This window comes from Chinchilla lanigera, unplaced genomic scaffold (genome assembly GCF_000276665.1).
Source record: "Chinchilla lanigera isolate Chin_1 unplaced genomic scaffold, ChiLan1.0 scaffold00081, whole genome shotgun sequence".
Taxonomy (NCBI): domain Eukaryota; kingdom Metazoa; phylum Chordata; class Mammalia; order Rodentia; family Chinchillidae; genus Chinchilla; species Chinchilla lanigera.
In genome coordinates, this window is record NW_004955482.1 from 7,276,379 (window position 1) to 7,296,788 (window position 20,410).

A 20,410-nucleotide genomic window follows, 5' to 3' on the forward strand; every position below is an offset into this window, starting at 1 on the left:
CTTTGTAGCCCAGGCTGGTCTTGAACTCGCAACAGTACTCCTGCCTCAGCCTCCTGATTTCTGGGGTTACAGGCATATGCCACCCCATCCCGTCAAAATCTTATTAACTTGTCTAGGCTGGGGTTGAACTTGAAGTCCTCCTACCCCAGCCATAAATCAAGACAAAAATCCATCATTAAGAAAAGTAGCCTATGTCACTTGGTTTTGTTTTTTTGTTTGTTTGTTTTTGTTTTTGTTTTTTGGTACCGGGAATCAAACTCACGACCTTGCGCTTGCCTGGCAGGCGCTGTGCCGCTGAGCTAAATCCCCAGCACTTGGTTTTGTTTTGATTAAGACAGGCTCTCCTTATGTAGTTCAGGCTTGCCTCACTGTGTACCCCAGGTCATCCTTCTGCCCCAGCATCCTGAGTGCTGGAATTAGGCATGCACTACCATGCTCAGCTACTTGGTCCTTCTGTAACATTAATAGTTCTTTCCTGGGCTGGGGGACTGAATCTCAGTGGTAGTGCTTGCTTGCCTTTGCCTGCCAGCATCCTGGTTTGATCCCCAGCACCACCAAAAAGAGAAGGGAGAGGGAGAAAGAATGGGTTTCTAAGCACGAGTCCATCTGTCTAGGGGAAAGCAGTTCACTTAGCCCTACTGGCTCCTTACTGTATACATGTAGTTAGGCACCTTCATAGAAAATGAGCTATTACCACAATAAAAGTAAGTGGGGAGGTGCAGAAAAGCAGTTTGTCTGATTTTACTCAGGGAGTGTTTATGTAACTGTGAAATGTGAGTTTATTCTTCCCAAGCTTTTATGCCCAGCTCTGAGACAGGACTATCTAATACCAGTTTCTTAGCCAGCCAGTGGAAATTTGGGATTCTGAACATTCTAGAATAACCGGGGTCATTGGTGTTGACCTTTTGCTATCCAGAGTTCTTGTGTCTCCAGTTTGGTGTGGGTTGTCGTCGGTATCTCTGGTGCCTTTGCTATTTGTTATTAATTCAGAATGACTGTTAGCTGCATGGTAGGATGGAATGGTGATCTAAAACAGCAGTCAGAGGGGCTGGGGATTTAGCTCAGCAGCACAGCGCCTGCCTGGCAAGCGCGAGGTCGTGAGTTTGATTCCTGGTACCGGAAAAAATAAAATAAAATAAAACAGCAGTCAGAGAAGGGACAGTCCTAAGGCTGACACTCAGGGAGTTTTATTAAAATTAACAAGGACTGTGAGATATATACACAAGATATATACACAATATTAAATACCGTTCTGCTACTTCCCCACAGATGTTCATTCTGGACAAAGTTGAAGGTGATACTTGCTCCCTTAATGAGTTCACCATAACTGGCTCAACATACGCACCCATTGGAGAAGTGTGAGTAACCCTCCCTCCACCTCATCTGTAGGATCCATGGTGGCATTGCAGTGTCTGGAGAGTTGTGAAGTAATTTTACAAAGTCAGAGGGGAAGGGGGATGTAACTTAGCACTGCGGAATGAATGCAGGGTGTGCCTCAAGTTGATAATCTTTATTAAAGGAGCAGGTTAAAATAAAATAACACATTAAAAAAGAAAGCAAGCCAGGTATGATGGTTCATGCCTGTAATCCCAGCACTCGGACACTCAGCAGGAGGACTGATGAAAGTTTAGGGGAGCCTGGACCACATAGTAGTGAGTTCAAGACCAGCCTGAACATGGTGAGATCCTGTCTCAGGAAAAGAAAACAAAGATTATAAAGAGCTGGGGTTGTAGTTCAGTGCAAAGGGCCTGGGTTAACCCCCAATACTGCCAAAGTAGGGACAGTGTTTTTGTTTTTTTTTTTTTTTTTTTTTTTTTTTTTGGTTTTTCTCCGGTACCGGGAACCGAACTCACAACCTTGCGCTTGCCAGGCAGGCGTTTTTTGCCACTGAGCTAAATCCCCAGCCTTGGGACAGTGATTATTAATCAGTCATCTCTGGCTCTTTTCTTGGTTAGGAGGGAGCAGGAATCAAACTCGGGACCTTGTGCTTGCCAAGGAGGCACTTGTACTGCTAAGCTATATTCCCGCCCCGAGGCCCCTCCCTCTGCTTTTTTGTCTTTTTGAGACAGGGTCTCCCTATGTAGTTCAGGCTGTCCTTGAGCTCACTTTATATAGCCCAGGCTGGTCTCGAACTTGCAAGGATCCTCCTGCCTCAGCCTCCTGAGTGCTCAGATTACAGGCATGCACCACCACGCCTGGCTTCAAAATCTATTTTGAGGGAAAAATCAGTAGTGATGATCACGCTGCTTTAAGAATGTTTTCTCTTTTGACAGGCATAAAGATGACAAGCCAGTAAAATGTCACCAATATGATGGTCTTGTAGAATTAGCAACCATTTGTGCTCTTTGTAATGACTCAGCTTTGGATTACAATGAGGTAAGCCTGTTCATAAAAGAGAAGCTAGAGCTCACAATTTCTTGTTTAAGGGTGGAGTGGCTTGAAGGAAAATGCAGCTTCCCTTCTTACCTTTAGAAAGCAGGGTTCCTGGATTTATTTTCCTCTTCCATTCAAGAACCTATCTCTATTGGGGTCAGCAGCATCTGGCCAAAGAGAGCTGTGTGTCATTCGTAGGTCCCTGACTGAGCATTGTAATTTCCTTGTTTTTTTGGTCTTTTTGAGACAGGGTCTCACTGTGCAGTTCAGGCTGGCCTTGAGCTCACTTATGCAGTATAGGCTAGTCTTGAACTCCCAGCGATCCTCCTGCCTCAGCCTCCCAAGTGCTTTGATTACAGGTGTGCACCACCACACCCGGCACATTGTCATTTCTTAAGAATTTTGTCATGATTGTTATATAAATGAATACAATCCAGTTAGAAAATGCTTTTTTTTTTTTTTGGTCTTTTTGAGAAGGTCTCACTATGTAGTTCAGATTGACCTTGAACTCAGTTTGTAGCGCAGGTTGGTTTTGAACTTGCAAATGATCCTTCCGCCTCAGCCTCCTCAGTCCTGGGATTACAGACTTGCGCTACCACACCCGGCAGAAAATGTTTTCTGGAGGGAATAGGGTATTGATTTTCTTTTTAAGATGGCCAGCTGTGTATTTTTGGACAAGCTTAAAGCTTTGATGATGATTACAATAAAATGATAATATAAACCAGCCAGGCATGACAGTGTGTGCCTATAGTGCTAGCTGTTTGGGAAACTGAGGCAGGAGGATCAAGTCTGAAGCTAGCTAGCTTTCTTTTTTAATAATGGAAATAGATGTTCTTCTTTTGTCTCAAGGCAAGCTGGGCGCAAAGTGAGAATGTTAACTCCTCAGTAATGAGCAGTGATCTAGAATTTGAAACCTACTGTTTGAAATACTAAATGAATATTACAATTAGTGGCTTCTTACACTTAATGAAATAATATATACTATGATTTGTGGAAGGGAAATGAAAAAGCCACTTGATAGACTATCATAACAAAGCTACTTTATAGAATAAGGTAACATGTATACCTGTGCTGTGAGTACATTTTTAATTATCTGGTGCTCTGCTGTAGTTAGTGTAGGAAAAACGTGCCCCAAAGAATAATGATGCAAGATGCCAGGTTGTCTCTCTGTGGAAAAGAAAAAAGTTGTTTACCTGTTTACTACTCTTATTTTATATGCCTTTAATCAATGCAGGCGAAAGGCGTGTATGAAAAAGTTGGAGAAGCTACAGAGACTGCTCTCACTTGCCTGGTAGAGAAGATGAATGTATTTGATACCGAATTGAAGGGTCTCTCTAAAATAGAACGTGCAAATGCCTGCAACTCGGTCAGTACTTGCATTTGGTGTGTTGTTCGTGCAGCCATCAGTCATACCATATCTACGTAGTCCATTCACTCTTCTGCTCTCTTGGACAACTAATTATATCTTCTCAAACTTGCAACACCTACTTCCCTATGTTCATGCTCAGGTAAAATGATCTTGCTATTTGACTAAGAAAATAAAAGCAAGCAATAGATAATAAAACAATAATAATAATAATAAAATAATAATTTCCAGACAATATAATTAGGTAAGCAACGGTGCCCACGAGGGCTGTGATTGGACTGTGCTTATTCCTAGCAAAAGCCAGGCATTTCTCTTGCAGTTCGGTTTCCAGGGTTCACTTCATGAGCACAGGGCAAATAGCTAGTATGGGTTTTTTTTGTTTTTTATATTTTGTTTTGATTTTTTTTTTTTTTGCCTTTTTGAGACAGGGTCTTGCTATGCAGTTCAGGCTGGCCTTGAGCTCACTTTGTAGCCCAGGCTGGTCTCAAACGCCCAATGATCCTCCTGGCTAGTATGTTTTTATCTTAAACTTTTCTTTGACCTTATTTCCCTATTTAGCACTACTTTTTTCTTACGTAATAAAATTCCTTGAAAGGCCTGTTTTTAACATACTAACCTGTTCCATGCCTGTTTCCTTGAAGCCTTTCTGTTCAAGCTTTTACCTCCATCAGTACATCAAAACCTCTTATCAGAGTCCCCTTTGACCTTGTGCTAATTCCAAAGACACATCATTTGTCCACGTACCTAGGAGCACATTTAAAGTACATGAAGCAAAGATTGGTCAGATCAAAAAGGAGAAAAGTCTCCAGTTAGAGGTTTAGTATTCTAATAAATGGGAAAATCAGACATTCCAAAGATCTGAACAAAAGTAAATATTCATGATGAAATCTGCATTTCTGTTATTCCACTTTTTGTGCTCTCAAATGCTTATGGGTTATTCACCAAGGTAGACAGTATGGCTGGTCTGTGAAGCAAGACTCTCAAGTTACCAGGGATTAAAATTAGACAGACTATGTTGCTAAGCACAGTGGAATTAGACATTGTTAGCCAGCAGTTCCCCCCAAATATTTGGAAGCTAATTTTTTTGATAGTCTGTGTGTTACCAAAGAAAAGCAATAGTGGGAATTAGAGGGTATTTGGAACTAAATAATGAAAATGGGATGCACTGCATTAAAATTTGTCTTTAAGTACAGGGAGTACAAAAGGGTTAAAAATCCACGATTTAAAAAAAAAAAAAATCTATGATAAAAGCTTCCATCTGAAGGAAAGGAAAGAAAATGAACAGCCAATTGCGGGGCTGGTCACGCCACTCAGGGATGGTGGTACCCAGTGTGTGCATGGCCCCAGGCCCGGTCTCTATCTCTGGTCCCTCAGAAGCATTAGGAACGTATTCACGGCAATAAATTCAACAGTTTAGAACTTGAACGGTCCCGGATCCCTTTAGGAACATACAGCCTTCTAAGTCAACACAAAATTTTAATAATCCTTTGTAAAGGGAAATTTTAAGTCAAAAACTTTGCCCCCTCCAAAACTTTCCAGCCAAATGTTGCTAAACATTTAGGGGAGGAAATACTACTTTTGACGGACCTTGGTGTTAAGAGGAAAAAAACCAAAGCAAATTCATCTGATGAGGTCAGCACACTCCTGACACAGTCAGATGAGTAGTTTCCAAGCCCCTGTCCTGCCAGGCTGTGTGGCCTGCACAGTGAGTTGGACTTGAGCTCCAACAGCCTGAACAAGGTCCCTGTCAGGAGGTGCAGCTCCCCAATCCTCCCCAGCCCACGAGGCTGCCCTGGCACTCTATAGACATAGCTTCCTGCGGCCTCACAAGGCCAAGCAGCTGGGCCTGCGTCCGAGGGCGGCCTGCAACAGCTGCCACAAAACTGGCCACCCTGTCACTGTTCACCTGAAAAACCAGAAGTGGCTGCTGTCCTAACGGAAGTGTTGGATGGTGGTTTGGATAAGGGACAGTAGGACGAGTGTCAGTAGCAGGAGGCCATGCAGCGCCACTGGGTGAGGGCACCAGGGGCAAGCTGTAACCTCTGGAAACTTGGGGATGGAACTGCAGGAGCTGGAGAAGATAGACTGGAAAAAGGAGTAAGATCCCCTCTGCATACAGGCAGGAGTAGCGAGAATTTCACACAAGTCAGGGCCCCTGCTCTGCATCTGCCCAGCTCCCAGCCCCTCCACACTGTACCAGCGTAAACACTACCTGCCTTGCATTGTGGGCAGAGTGCTGTTCCGTGCGAGAGCTTGACTCCAGTGTGATAGGGCCATTTCTGCAGGTGACAGTCATCCCCAGGTGGCCATCAGTTGGCACTGAGGCCTTTCTGTAGGACTTCCTTAATCCTTAAAGCTTCCTGGTAGAATTTAGAGAATCAAGAGGAGAAAGGTAGCTGACTATGTTTAAAGAACAGGCTTAGGGTTGGAGAGGTTAAAAACAGGCTTTTTTAGTTCTACAAACCATGCAAAGTCAAGGCCCCTTCTCTTAAATGGTCAGTTATAATGTTCCTGCTTTTGCTTGTTGTAAACCCCTTATCTCTGTCAAGATCTAGGGCAGAAGAGGAAGAAGTGTTACTGGGGACAAGGGCTCCACCACCACGAGCAAACAGTGCAGCCTAGGCTAGGCATGGTGGGCGCCTGCTCTGCTAAGGACCTCGAGAACTGAAAGCTTTTGTGGCCACACGGGGTCTGGGGCCACGTGGGAAAGGGCTTGGAGCCCATCCTACCCACTTGGGACACTGGCAGGGAAGGATGCCAGGGCCTGCCTTGCCTGGTGTGAGGCAGAACTGGCTTCCTACTTCAAAGGCCTTCGTTTCCGTGAGTTTACCTGCGCACACCAGGGTGCGGAAAGCGCCTTAACTGACTGTAGTGTGTACTTGACTCGTAGTCTCACGCAGTGTAGGCCTTGGACAGTTGGCATGTTGCCCCTGCTGATGTGACTGCTATGAAACAGCCGTGTACTACTGCCATCAACGTTCACAACAGGGTGTAAATTCATATGTCTTGCGGCTAGGAAGGTGGAACCACTGGTGTTATAGGCATGACTCCCATCGAGCATTTTTTAATTAGTAAAATGACAGACAAAAATCTGTTTGTGTCACCAGTGGGAAAAGCCTCCTGATGGGACAGTCATGCGTGCACAGGTTCAAGCCAGCCGGCAAGTGCTAAGGCCTCTCCCTGACAGCCAGTAAGCAAAGAGAAGTCTTTCAGGTCGGCACTTACATCCTGGCTATCTCCCCGGCCCAGAGAAATCCTTTCAAAGCCACACTGTATGTGACAGCTGTTACTTTGCAGACCTCTGTATGTCAGGTGACCTGAAAACTCACCTTCACAGACAAGTTTGTAATTGTTTGAGGTTAGACCTGTAGCTGTATTCACTTTTAGGTGTGGAGCGTAAAAGATGGTGCCTTTGCTGAGAGCAGCACAATTGCAGGAAAGGCCGTCTGTATTAGAGACCGGGCATCTTGTCCATGGCCTCTTTGGCCTCATTTGTTTCATATTAGCTTGTTGAAAACATCAGAAGTGCCTGTCACTCGTGAAAAGGCCCAGCTGCCATTCCCAGCTCAGCAAGAACCATAGTCCAGGGGCAGAGAGGAAGGCCCAGCTGCTTTGCCCATGTGACTGGAACCACCACTCCTAAAAGCTCTGATTCTCTCCCGGGGGACCCCTGCCCTGTGTATGTCCAAACCTTTAAAGTTAGGGACTTCCCTCTGGGCTGCTCGAGCTGTGGAGCTGTTGGTAGTACCAGTGCTTGGTGGAAACACTGTGTTCGGGCTCCATGCCGATTTCAACAGGGCTCATACTCCTTTGCCACCTGAGGTGGCTCAGTGGCTGGCACATACCTTAGGATGCCTGGCCTGGTTCACCATCTGTGTGCCCTTCCAAACCTCACAGCTTCCTAGATTGGATGCCGAGGTTCTATGTGATTTCCACAAATTACTGTGGCTCTTGTGTGTGTGGAAAATCTGTGTAATTGACCACACACAAAGTAACAGCGAAAAACAGTGAGAACATCTCCACAGATGCAGAAAAGGTACACGATAAAAAGTTATACCTGCTAGCGGTGTGTGTCTTCACACTGATTGGGCTGCTTATCACCCACGCTAGCATCATACTTTCTGGAAACAGAATTCTGCTTAATGATTCTTATTTGAGATTTTACTGGCAGTCCTGGTCTGTGCAACAATGCAAGAAAAATTGGAAAGGAGAAGGTATCTTTTATTTGTAGCTAATGGCCTGATGCTAAAGGTTTTCCTGTCTTCACCTTACCTGACCCATCACCTGGTACTTCAGCTTACAAGTTGAAACTCACTTGGCTCCCAAGACACCAGGCTAGTTCTCCCTCCTTGCTTTCTCTCCAAATCTCACCAGCTGGCTCTTCAAGTCCCACCAGGAACTGGAGGCTCTTATGCCGAGTCTTTGTCCATTTCTCCTTTTCTGCCATGCTCTCTGGTCCTATGGGTTTAACACTGCCGATGTGCTAGAGTCTAGGGTAGCTGCTGGTTTCCTAATGCTATTACAATTATTACAAATTATTTCTGTGATGCCTTAGTCTCATTTTATAGGCCTAGCAGCTCCGTGTGACAGCCACATGGGCCCTGCTGCTCTGGCCAGAGCTCTCCACCTCCACGTTACATTACTGTACTATGTGGTGCTGCTTGTCTCCCAAGAGTTCGTAGCTGGAGTTTGAAGCCCTCCATTGTCTCCTCATTTCACTAATTACCAAGTGCCGTAGTGACTGCAGACCCATCACCTGTCCCCAGTGGCCCTTGCTCATAAACTGTTCAGCCACACCGCTCACTGAGGGCCCCGTGAGGGCGCCAAACCGTGTCCGGCTGCCTGGAGTGTGGCCCACGCCGTCCTCTTGCTCCTATTCAGACCGTGCAGAGTCTGACTCCTATGTCCCCACCCGCCATCCACTGAATGAGACATTGCTGCCTGTACTTAAACAAGTTTTCTTTTCTTAGTATGACAGTCTGTGTTTTCTCTCCTAAGCAGCATGTAACTTAAGGACTAAGTTTTGTTGCTGTTACCAGGAATCACACTCATGAATTCGCACTTGCCAGTTAGGCACTGTGCCACTGAGCTGTATCCCCAGCACTTTATACCAGTTTTCTTTTTTTTTTTTTTGGTCTTTCTCCAGTACCGGGAACCGAACTCACGACCTTGTGCTTGCCAGGCAGGCGCTTTGCCTCTGAGCTAAATCCCCAGCCCCTTTACACCAGTTTTCTATCCCCTATGGCTTTTTCTCCATAGCACATAGTATGTTTCACTTAGTAGTCTTTCTCAGTAGGGTACAGATTTCATGAGAGCAAGAAGTTGTTTTTGTATTGCTGTATCCGCAGTGTCTGTCATCGATTAGGTGCCTTGTGTGTATTTGGTGAACACTCCGGAAACTTACGGAAATGGGGTAGCCAACCATATGCCATCTTTGTTCTCCTTACAGGTCATTAAGCAGCTGATGAAAAAGGAATTTACTTTAGAGTTTTCACGTGATAGGAAATCAATGTCTGTGTACTGCACACCCAACAAACCGAGCCGGACATCCATGAGCAAGATGTTTGTGAAGGCAAGTACAGATAGCAGGCTGCCCGAGCTCTTCCTACGCAGGGCGAAGGTCCCAGGGCCAGCAAGTAAAACTGATTTGAATATGTAATATTCCCAGGGTGCTCCAGAAGGTGTCATTGACAGGTGTACCCACATTCGAGTTGGGAGTACCAAGGTCCCCATAACCCCTGGAGTCAAACAGAAGATCATGTCTGTCATTCGGGAGTGGGGCAGCGGCAGCGACACACTGCGGTGCCTGGCCCTGGCCACTCACGACAACCCACTGCGAAGAGAAGAGATGCACCTGGAAGACTCTGCCAACTTCATCAAGTATGAGGTAGCTGAAGGGTCTCCTCCCACGCCGTGCAGGCAGTGTTTGGAGCTGCTGCAAGCAGACGGGGGCGGGCTGTGGCTTTTCCCCAGGGAACACATGTCACCCTTATAATTGAGGCTGCTGCTTCAAACATACAGTTAGTAATTTCATAAAATTCTGTTGTTTTCAAAGTAAAAATGTCAAGACTAGCTTTAATAACCTAATAAAACTGGTTTTACAACTCACGTAAGTTAAAACTTAAAAATATTCATTAAGTTTTAAAGATGAGAATACCTAAACTAAGGGGTTTGGAGGGGTTGTGGTTGATTTTTTTTTTTTTTTTTTTCCTTTTTCTCTCATCAGAGTAGAATTCCCATATCCAGGATAAGATATCCTAAAGCTTTGAAGGGAAGAGCTTTGGTCCCATGGACCTTGGAATGGCTGATCGCAAAATGCTCTTTCCTCAGGGTGTTTTTCCTCATGCTAGACTACTGTAAGAGATTAAAGGGCGATTTGGAAGCCAGGCAAAAGGATTCCACATTTGAGCCCATCAGCAACCTTAGCAAGACCCTGTGTCAAAATAAAAAACACGTAGGGATATAGCTCAAGGCAAAGGCCCTAGATCCAGACATCAATTCTGCAGAAACAACTAGAATGATTTTAAAACAAGATGTAGTGACTTCACTCATTTAAAAAAAAACTAACAGGACCTGACAGTGTGGCTCAGTGTTAAGAGCGCCTAGTTAGTGTCTGCAAGGCCCTGGGTTCAATCCCCAGCAACACAAACAAGGGGAAAAAATTGGTAAGTCGCCCATTTTCAAAATAGAGCTTTCTGTTTTAACTCGGTGATTCCCTTGCTTTAGACGAACCTGACCTTTGTTGGCTGTGTGGGCATGCTGGACCCTCCCAGGATTGAAGTGGCCTCCTCTGTGAAGCTGTGTCGGCAAGCAGGTATTCGAGTCATCATGATCACAGGGGACAACAAGGGCACCGCCGTGGCCATCTGCCGCCGCATTGGTATCTTTGGCCAAGATGAGGATGTGGTGTCAAAGGCTTTCACAGGTCGGGAGTTCGATGAACTCAGCCCCTCAGCCCAGAGGGATGCCTGCCTGAATGCCCGCTGCTTTGCTAGAGTTGAGCCTTCTCACAAGTCTAAGATCGTGGAGTTCCTTCAGTCCTTCGATGAGATCACTGCTATGGTGAGTGATTGGGTGGGACAGATGCCTAGCAGCAGATTGTAGTTTTGTTTTGTTTTGTTTTCAGATTAGAATTTTTATCACTAAACCTTTTTAGTAATAGCGTCCTGATTTGGATCTTCTTTTGTCATGTTCTCAGCTGTTTTCTCTAGAATTGTTTTCGGTAGTTGGTGTGATATAAGATCCTAGCATAGTTTAAAACCTGGAGGCCCTCGTTAGTCAGTCACAGAGGAGCAGTTGGGTGGTATTATCTAGTGTTTGTCCTGGTCAGGGCAGACGTGTGTACTTTACATACATACTCACTGGGACAGAAGCAGTCAGTGACTGTGGGTGCCTTTCGTTTCAGACTGGAGACGGTGTGAATGACGCTCCCGCTCTGAAGAAAGCTGAGATTGGCATTGCTATGGGCTCTGGCACTGCCGTGGCTAAAACTGCCTCCGAGATGGTCCTAGCAGATGACAACTTCTCCACCATCGTGGCTGCCGTGGAGGAGGGGCGGGCCATCTACAACAACATGAAGCAGTTCATCCGCTACCTCATCTCATCTAACGTGGGAGAGGTTGTCTGGTGGGTGTCTGATGGTCCCACTTGTGTTGCTGTAACCACAGCCTTGGTCACGAGGAGCAGTTCCCCGTTTGCTCTCCATTTATTAGCCATTTCATCCTTGTGCCTGTCTTGGGTTGTTATGGGTGACGGGTCCCTGTAGAGGTAATGGGACCTTGGGCCTCATGGGGGTTGTATGCAAGGGGAAGGGGCTTGTCTGCAGCTGTGCTAATGGGCAGAGACGTCTTTAACACAGCAGTGAATTTAAATGAAATACTGCAAAATTCTTAAACACAAATTCAGAAACGAGGTATAATAGACGGGCTGTGATCACCTCAGGGATCAGGAGGAGGAGGAGGAGGAGGGACAGTGGTGCTGCTTAACTAGTTTTCAAAAGTCACGGAGGTCTTTCTTTTCTTTCCTTGGGTGGAAACAGTATCTTCCTGACAGCAGCCCTTGGGTTTCCCGAGGCTCTAATCCCTGTCCAGCTGCTCTGGGTCAACCTGGTCACAGACGGCCTGCCTGCCACTGCTCTGGGGTTCAACCCTCCTGACCTGGACATCATGAATAAACCACCGCGGAACCCGAAGGAACCACTGATCAGCGGGTGGCTCTTTTTCCGTTACCTGGCTATTGGCTGTGAGTAGGTTTTTGTGTTGCTAGCTTTTTAAATAAAATGTTTATGGGCCAAAATTCTGTAAACGTATTCCTTAAAAGTACATTTTTTTTCCTATCCCTATACTAGGGTAACAAAAATCGGAGGATCCTCTCACAGGCCTGCGAACTGTACCCCTAATTTACCTAAAGCCGAACTGTTCCCCTTATTTACCTAAAGCTGTTTTACAGTTACAATTCAGTTGTTACCGTTACAGTTACAGTTCTTATTTTAGCGCCCTACCCTTCCTGGGGCTTTGGTGAATGAGCAGTTAGATGTCAAGCTTTTCAGACTCTGTGCAGTTTGCAAAGGGATACAAGGATGATTTTGCCGGGTCCTGCCTTTTTAGAGCTCACAGGCAAGATGTGAATAGATAATTATTGCCAAGGTAAAAACTGAGTTCCCAGCATGCATGGGCCATGTCATGTGACCCTCTGTGGCCCTCATCTTCCTGACCAGGGGCTGGTTCTCTTCCGCAGTTCACAGGTCAGGGATATGAGGGCCAGAGAGGCGAGAGCATTCCCTGGAGTCTCACACGATTTCAGATGCAGAAAGCGTACAGTGGTATAGAGTAGCAGGTGCTCAGCCTTGACAGCTTCTCGTGGGCTGTGTCCCCTTCCTGAGGTTCCACAGGCAGTTTGTTACTGCAAAGGTGATAGCATGGCAACTTCTGTCTGTTCAGGGTTGCCTTTTACTTATGCTTCCTGCCTGCTGACCAGCTGCATTGATGCTCCTTATAGTTCCTGGGTGGGCAGCGTGCACACTATGGTGGTGGTGCTGCGTGCGGGGGGCCTCAGTCTGCTGTCTGTTGCTGGTGGTGGTCACCTCCTAAACTCCAAGCCTATGAGGAAAGAGCCCAGAACCTCCTCTGGGCTCTGCTGTGCTGCTCAGTGCTGGCCACCACCTGCTCGGCTGGGGCCTTCTGTGCTAAGGTTCTGCCTGGCTTTCGATGGTACAGACGAGTCCGTGTCCCTCTGGGTAATCTCCATTTGCCTAAAGGTCATGTATGGCAAGGCTACCGGGACATTGGGTTTACTCGGAGAACACAGGTCTACAGCCTTGCCGCCTTTACTCGCCCATGGAGAGGTCGCCCAAGTGAGAGGGCAACGGGAGTGTGATAGGCTCCTGGTTCGTCTGTGCCGGAAGTGCCCCACCCCCCTGGACCCTTGTGGTGTTAGTCATTTTCCTGTTGCTGGGACAAAGTACATGACACCCGCAACTTGAAGGAAGAGAAGTTTATTTAGGGTCATGACTTCAGCCATTTTCAGTCCGTTTTGGACGAGCTCCAAGGCAGAAAGGTCACGGGGAGAGACACAGCTCAGGAAAGCTGTTCGCCTCATCGGGGCCAGAGCAGAGTGGGAAAGGGCTGGGGACCAGAGACCCTGTCCAGGTCTCTGTGACTGGCCTCCTCCAGCAGCACAGCCAGCTGGGAGCTCCCAGGCGGGTCAGTGCCGAGTCTGAGCCTCCTGTGCTCAGTCGCCGTCTGATGACCCCATCTCTGAACTCCAGGCATGCAGACATTTTAGGGCTAAACCCTAAGCCCTGTAGTCTGGCTGCATGGGCTGCAGGGCGCAAGGTGTTGCAGGAGCAGCGTGAGCTCCAGCGTCGTGTCTGCCTGTGCTGTGGCTCACCTTCTCCTGGGGACTGGCCCGTGGAGCGTCACTGTGTGGCCAGAAGCCCCAAGAACATCAGCAGCGTCCTGTTTGTTCCCAGGTTATGTCGGCGCCGCTACCGTGGGTGCTGCTGCATGGTGGTTCATCGCTGCTGACGGTGGTCCCAGAGTGACCTTCTACCAGCTGGTATTTAACCCTTCCTTCCTGCACCTTGAATGTAAAGTGTTGGGCAAGACCTTGATCTTTCCGTGGTTTAGGTGTCTCTTGAATCATCTTAACATTCAAACAATAGGAGATGAACCTCCGGGCCAGGGCTTCTCTAGGAGATAGAATGGAACCCACGGCCATTCTGCACATGGCCTGGGTCTGAGGTCTGGGCGTGGTGTGGATTAGTGCTAGGACTTGAGGAATAGGGTTAGTTGGGTCAGGTATGGTGGTGCTTGTGATCCCAGCACTCTGGAAGGGAGGCTGAAGCAGGAGGATCACAAGTTTGAGCCCAGCCTGGACAGCTTAGTGACTTGGTGACCTGTCCCAAAATAAAGGGCTAGCAGATATAGCTCAGTGTGAAGGTGGTGGTGGGGACTTAGCTGATTGGGAATAACCACGAATGTTTGTTGCAGAGTCATTTCTTGCAATGTAAAGAGGACAACCCAGACTTTGAAGGAGTAGATTGTTCGATCTTTGAGTCCCCGTACCCGATGACAATGGCGCTCTCTGTTTTAGTAACCATAGAGATGTGTAACGCCCTCAACAGGTGAGTCTGCAGTGGGCGAGGCAAACGCTCTGACCATCAGGGCGCTGGGGATTGTGTGTCATGGTTGAGGGAAGGTCGCAGGAAAGTCCTTCCCTCTGACAGAGAAAAGAGAATAAGCAGCCCCAGGTTTAAAGCCTAAGCTGTCGCCGTCTCCGGGAAGCGGTGGGCGTGCTCAGCCCTGTGCTTTGGAGCTGTCCCTTAACAACAGGAATGGGAGCGCCGCTCCGTGGGCCGGCCCCTCAGGGGAGGCTTCTCACCCTGCAGTGCTGGCACATGGGACCATCCAATTAAGCCAGTGACAAAAAGGGAGATTTCTAAATAGCCCAGGTGTCCAGGGCGGTCAGACAGCTTTGAGCGTGCTGAGGGGATCTGCTGTGTCAAGGCCTAGATGTAAAATTGGCAGTTTGTCCTACATCTGAGTTTCTCTGCCTTAACTTTGCCGAGGTGGAAAGGAACTTCGGTACCTAGAATGAGGTCGGTGGGTGTGGGAGAGTGGAGCGGTGCCCGGTGTGGCTGCCGCGAATGTGGGCCTCTGCCTCCTTGCTGAGCTCCCTCCCTCCCGTCCTCAGCCTGTCCGAGAACCAGTCCTTGCTGAGGATGCCCCCTTGGGAGAACATCTGGCTCGTGGGGTCCATCTGCCTCTCGATGTCCCTCCACTTCCTGATCCTCTATGTGGAGCCCTTGCCAGTGAGTGAGGGAGGGAGTGGCGGGCAGGGGTCTGGGGGGTGCCCTCCTGCACGAGCGGGGCTTGACGCGGCCTCTGTGTCTCAGCTCATCTTCCAGATCACACCGCTGAATCTGACCCAGTGGCTGATGGTGCTGAAAATCTCCTTGCCTGTGATTCTGATGGACGAGACGCTGAAGTTCGTGGCCCGCAACTACCTGGAACCTGGTAAAGAGTGTGTGCAGCCTCCCACCAAATCCTGCTCGTTCTCGGCATGCACCGATGGGATTTCCTGGCCGTTTGTGCTGCTCATAATGCCCCTGGTGGTCTGGGTGTATAGCACAGACACTAACTTTAGTGATATGTTCTGGTCTTGACTGACAGCTCTCCATGCAGAAGATGTCTAACTTAATTTTTTATTGTTTAAAGCAACTGTCTATTTCTGCTGAATTTTCACATGAACATATTGGCTGGTGAAGGAGGTTTCATACTCTAGATTTTGTTTTGCTTTTTCTGACTCCAGTGGGGCTCAAGATTTTCCTTTTTTATACACATAATTAAAGTGTCCATTGACATGTACAGAGAACTAACACTATTTTATGCAAATATTTTTTTGTAGATGAAAAAGCATGTACAGTGTTCTGTTTAATACTCATCCTTGTATAAAAAAATAGTTGAGCCAGCAGACATTGTCAGCAAATTAATTGGCAGCAGACTTTAGGAAATGAATGTGTGTGGGGTTTTTAAAAAAAAAAACTAAATAGCATGTATTGTCTTTTGCATGATTACCTGGATTTAATTTGATATCACAGTCTAATTTTTATTCATAAGCCAATTTTTCTGCACTGAGCAGAGTCTGCTACCTCAGTCAGTATTTTTTGGTTTGCCACTTCCTCACCGCCCGCCTCCATTCACCCTGCTGCCCCGTCCTGCTCGGCTTCTTAGGGTCTCGGTTCTGTTTACACCGTCTTCAGAGGTATGCCTGTCTCGCTTGTGCAGAAAACATTGTTCCAGATTCAGTCAACTGGGGTCGTATCCCTCCACATAGTTTTTAAGGTTATTTATTTAAATGTCTAATGTACTTTATTGTAACAGACATTGTTTTGCCAACATCGCCTACTTCAGTGGCACTTCACGATCTAGTTTTAAAAGAAAAATAAAACATTTTAAATGGACAGAGAAAAATAACTGTCTTGTTCTTAAGTGGCTTATCCTGAACTATCTCAGATAGTCACCTTTCTCTTACTAGTTCAGAACTTTAGTTTACTCTGCTTGAGGGAAGAGCGGTCCTGTTCTGCTGCGTAGGTAGTCATGGAAATTGTCCTTAATGTGTAGGCACAAATTGTCACCTGTGATACACATTTTACGCAAGTTTCTGCTGGCCTATATGTCGCCTGGTGCAAGGAATGTAAGGGAAGTGTGTGTGTGTGTGTGTGCGTGTGTGTGCGTGCGTGGGTGCGCACGCGTGTATGTGTTTTGTAAAATCTGTAAATAGCACCTAACCAAATGAACATATTGTATAGAACTATTTTTATTTGATGTGGCACTAACCACCACCATTATTATCTGAGAGATGTTTGCGCATGTTCAAGCTTAGTCTTACAACAGCGTGTGAGTCATTAACAGTCCTAACCGTGGTGTTTTCCTCCAATGCCTTCCATCATCCATCAACTAATGTGAGTATTTTCTCCCCTGAAATTGGGATGCTTTAGCCCCGGGTGATGCCACCAGTGAGGCAGGCCTCTGGTTTGCTGTGTGGCCGCTGTCCCGCAGGGGTAGGAAGTGTCAGCCCCAGGGCGGCCCAGGAGCCTCTGCAGCTTTGCTGGCTCCGGGTGCGGCTCTGGCCCAGCAGCTCTGCGGGATGCTGGGAGGGCCTCGTCGCCGCGCCAGGGAGAGTGGCTGTTTGTGGCACACTTGAGGCTGAGGAAGCTGAGCTGCCTTTGGTGCTGAAGGGAGGCCTTGCAGAGCCACAAGGTGCGGCTTCTGACCTTGCCAGCAGCAAGGAGTCACCCGAACACCTCTGAGCCAGCAGCACACGTCATTGAGCCAACGCACTCAGACAGTGCTGGTTCGTCTTAAATGGGCCACCTCCTTTACCTTTCTGGGTCACATCCTCTGTGGCTAAAGCTTGTGCCGTCTCCCCAGGGTGTGTTCCCTGGCTGTGCTGGGCAGGGCTCTGCTCATCCTCCCGGCCCAGCTGTTAATGGCGGAGCCAAGTAGCAGCTTGCCTCGCCTTGAGGCCCAGCTAGCGGTACCTGGGAAGGTCCGCGGGCTCTGGGGCTGGGGTGGCTAGGTGGCTGCGGATGTGGGATGCAGGGAGGAGGTTCAGAGGCCCCCAGGGATGCACTGAGGCATGTTGGTCATGGGCGGCTGGCACGAGGCCTTTGGGGCTGCCCCAGGACGCGTGGCTCTGAGGGGCAGGCCCCAGCCGTTTGAGTATCATGAGGCATGAAGGCAAGTGGGGCAGATGCAAGCAGCGCATCCGAGCTGCAGGGCAGAACAGGAAGTCTGGCCTGGCTGGGCCGTGGGCGAGGCGCCCCACAGTGTCTCCTGACTCGGTGCCTTGTTGAGTGGCCTTTACAGAAGGCAAGTGGAGCTGGCCAGCAGGAGCCGGGCGCGTGGACAGAGGCCAAGCCGGCTGCTTCTGTGGTCGCTCAGCCTCAGGCCTGTTGGGGAATAGCCACTCCGTCTCTGCCCCGACACCTGCTCAGGGCTCAGGCCCCTCAGTCCCTCCTGTAGCAGGTGTGGCCAGCTGACACCAACGGCCTGCGCCTCTGCCTTCGTGTGCTCAGCCTGAAGAGCCCCGTCCTCACCCAGGGGTTTGTTAGCCACCATGCGCCTGGCCCGGAGCGGGGACCTGTTGGATAGAGTTCACCCTGTGCACGGAACACAGCAGCTGTGCTGCCCATTCGTACGGGGAGCTAGGGAGCCGCCACGGGGAAGGGGCCAGCCAGCCTCACAGCAGCCGCCAGCTTCCAGCACGGCGCGGCCTGCGAGGAGGGCGTCCCCAGAGCGTTAGATCAGCTCGGCATCTGCCTGCACCGCGCCACTGCCCACAGCCCACGCGCCACACTGCCCCTGCGGTGCAGCAAGCTAGGCCACGGTGCCCTTCGCCTCCGCCTTGCCTCTTAGCACCAGGCTCCGGCAGAATGGCCAGCACCCTGCGGTTAGCGGACGGGTGTGGCCTTCTCCCAAGAGGGTGGGGCAGCAGCCAGGGGACAGCAGGAGCGCTGGCACCAGGGCGCTCGCTCCTGCGCCACTGCCTCCTGCACGCCTGACCCCTCACCCCGGCTGGCACTGCTCAGCACCTGGGGCGGATCGGGCAGCTTGGCTGCACAGGAGGACAGCACAAGGACACCATCACTGAGCCACTGCTTCTAGATGCAGCCTGTGTGGGTGGCACCTTTGGGACAGTTGAACCAAAATGCTGCTCTTGGCACCCCCGAGATTAAGCTGAGTGTCCCTTCTCCTCTGTCCTGTCCGTCTGAGTCTTAGGTAGTTACTCTGACATTCCTTCCCATGGTTCACGAAGCTGATCCCCTCTCTCTTTCCTTTGCAGTGATACTGGAGTAACCGCTTCCTAAACCATTTTGCAGAAATGTAAGGGTGTTCGGTCGCGTGCATGTGCGTGTTTAGCAACACATCCACTATCCCTCTGCATGGCTGATGTTGGGGAAAGGGCAGGAAACGCTCCCCGCCCTCCGTGTGTACTGTGGGGGAGATGTTATCAGCAGTGGGGTTTTTAGCTTTTCAATCAAAATAATGCTTACAAATGTACAATTTAATGAAATCAGAAAGCCTCTCCAGAAAAGTTGGTTTCTTTGCTGCAAGAAGAATGAGGTTCTGAAACCTTATCCATGAGCCTAGAAGCCATCAGCCGAGTCTCCACATTTCTCTGCGAATGTCCTTGCTTCTCCAAGTGTACAATATTGAGCTGTGTGCATGCCTGCCGGTGTCCGTAGCCAGGTTCCTCTGCGGTGACATTGAGACTTGCTACTTTTTAAAATTGGCCCTGTACAGTTTGCTTATTTATAAATTTGTTAAACACACTACAGGTGTTGAGTGGTTAAAATGTAGGCCTCCAGTTTATAACCAGTTATTTTTGAGTGTGCATAGACAGCTATTTCACACTGTATTAAATGTAACTTATTTAATGAAATCCGAAGCAGTAGACAGATGTTGGTGCAATACAAATATTGTGATGCATTTATCTTAATCTAATGCTAAGCGTCAGTTTATCACAACGCATGTTTGACTAGACTGTAAATAAAGGTCGGTTTTCCCTTCTGTGCTGGTAACAGGCGTTGCACAGACGCGGTTTCCAGTAAATAAATCTATTCTATGATAAACTGTCCCTGTGGTGTTAACTGTTGGGGCTGGGGGGTGCGGGGCCCAGGCCCTCTGGAGATGGTGGGGGACCCCCTCAGGGCTCTTGCGGGAGGAGGAGGTGGCCAGACGGCGGCTCACTATGTCACTACGTAGCCCAGGCAGGCCTCAATCGCGAGGATCCTCTTGCCTCGGCCTCCCAAATGCTAGGGTTGTGCCACCACGCCAAGCTTGCAGAGGCCGCTGAGAGCCCGTGTGAGTGTGAGAAGGCCCGGGTCAGCTGTCAGAGTTGTCAGTAGGCTGAAACGCGTGTGCAGCCTTACAGGCTCAGAGGCGCTCGATACCTTTCGGATGGACAGCGTGAGGTGTGATGTCTGGTGACCTGTCGTGGATGGACTTTGGGAAGAAGCGAAGCGATGCAAAGGCTGCCGGACCGTCCGAGGGGTCCTCAGTGCTCACTGGCCAGGTGCTGCCCAGGGCCCCCAGGTGGATCTTCGCTGACGTGGGGGGTGCCCGTAGGGTAGTGTGCGCCCAGGCAGCCCAGCCGCTCAGGAGGCTGAGGCCAGGGGACGCCAAGCGTGAGGCCAGCCTGGCTAAGGCCGTGAGGCCCTGTCTAAAAAGAGCTGAGGGGCCAGGAGTATAGTTCAGCGGCACAGAGCAAGGTTGTGAGTTCGATTCCCAGTACCAAAAATAAAAAGGGCCGAGGACGAGCATCCAACAGGCTCACTCTGAGGAGGGGACCGAAAACGTGACGGGTGCATGCCAGGCCTGTTGGTGAGGCTCAGGCTGTGGTCGTGGAGCATCACCTGGGCGGCGGGCGGCCCCGCTGCGAGGTGAGCGCTGTGTGAGCTCCGGACGCCTTCACCAGGGAGAGGCGGAGCAGCGGGTCCTGAAGGCGCGTCCGGTGCCCTGACGCGGGCTCCACCACAGACGTGAGGGGCCGAGGAGCGGGAAGGGGCCCCGGGGGCCGCCCCGCACACCTGGCACACCCTGGCGGCGCGGCTTCAGGCGGCAGAGGGGCGTGGTAGGGGTGAGCACACGCTGGCGCCCGCGACGG

At 49.3% G+C, this 20,410-nt stretch overlaps 1 protein-coding gene across 2 annotated transcripts in view; it reads left to right on the top strand.

Annotated features, from left to right (window-relative positions):
- The window catches only part of Atp2a2 (ATPase, Ca++ transporting, cardiac muscle, slow twitch 2), a gene marked incomplete at its 5' end in the record, with an annotated part of 62,419 nt that extends 43,043 nt beyond the window's left edge, over window positions 1–19,376 (top strand). Inside the window, 13 exon segments of one of the 2 annotated variants that reach the window (XR_001230987.1) lie at window positions 1,270–1,358; window positions 2,274–2,376; window positions 3,608–3,739; window positions 9,189–9,311; window positions 9,408–9,626; window positions 10,466–10,801; window positions 11,145–11,365; window positions 11,778–11,980; window positions 13,710–13,795; window positions 14,230–14,363; window positions 14,933–15,050; window positions 15,135–16,703; window positions 18,587–19,376. Coding sequence is in view for 1 of the 2 variants with exons in the window: in XM_013503694.1 (XP_013359148.1) it covers window positions 1,270–1,358; window positions 2,274–2,376; window positions 3,608–3,739; window positions 9,189–9,311; window positions 9,408–9,626; window positions 10,466–10,801; window positions 11,145–11,365; window positions 11,778–11,980; window positions 13,710–13,795; window positions 14,230–14,363; window positions 14,933–15,050; window positions 15,135–15,255; window positions 18,587–18,600 (1,899 nt within the window). 2 annotated transcript variants of the gene reach the window in all.
- Window positions 19,377–20,410: the final 1,034 nt, after the last annotated feature.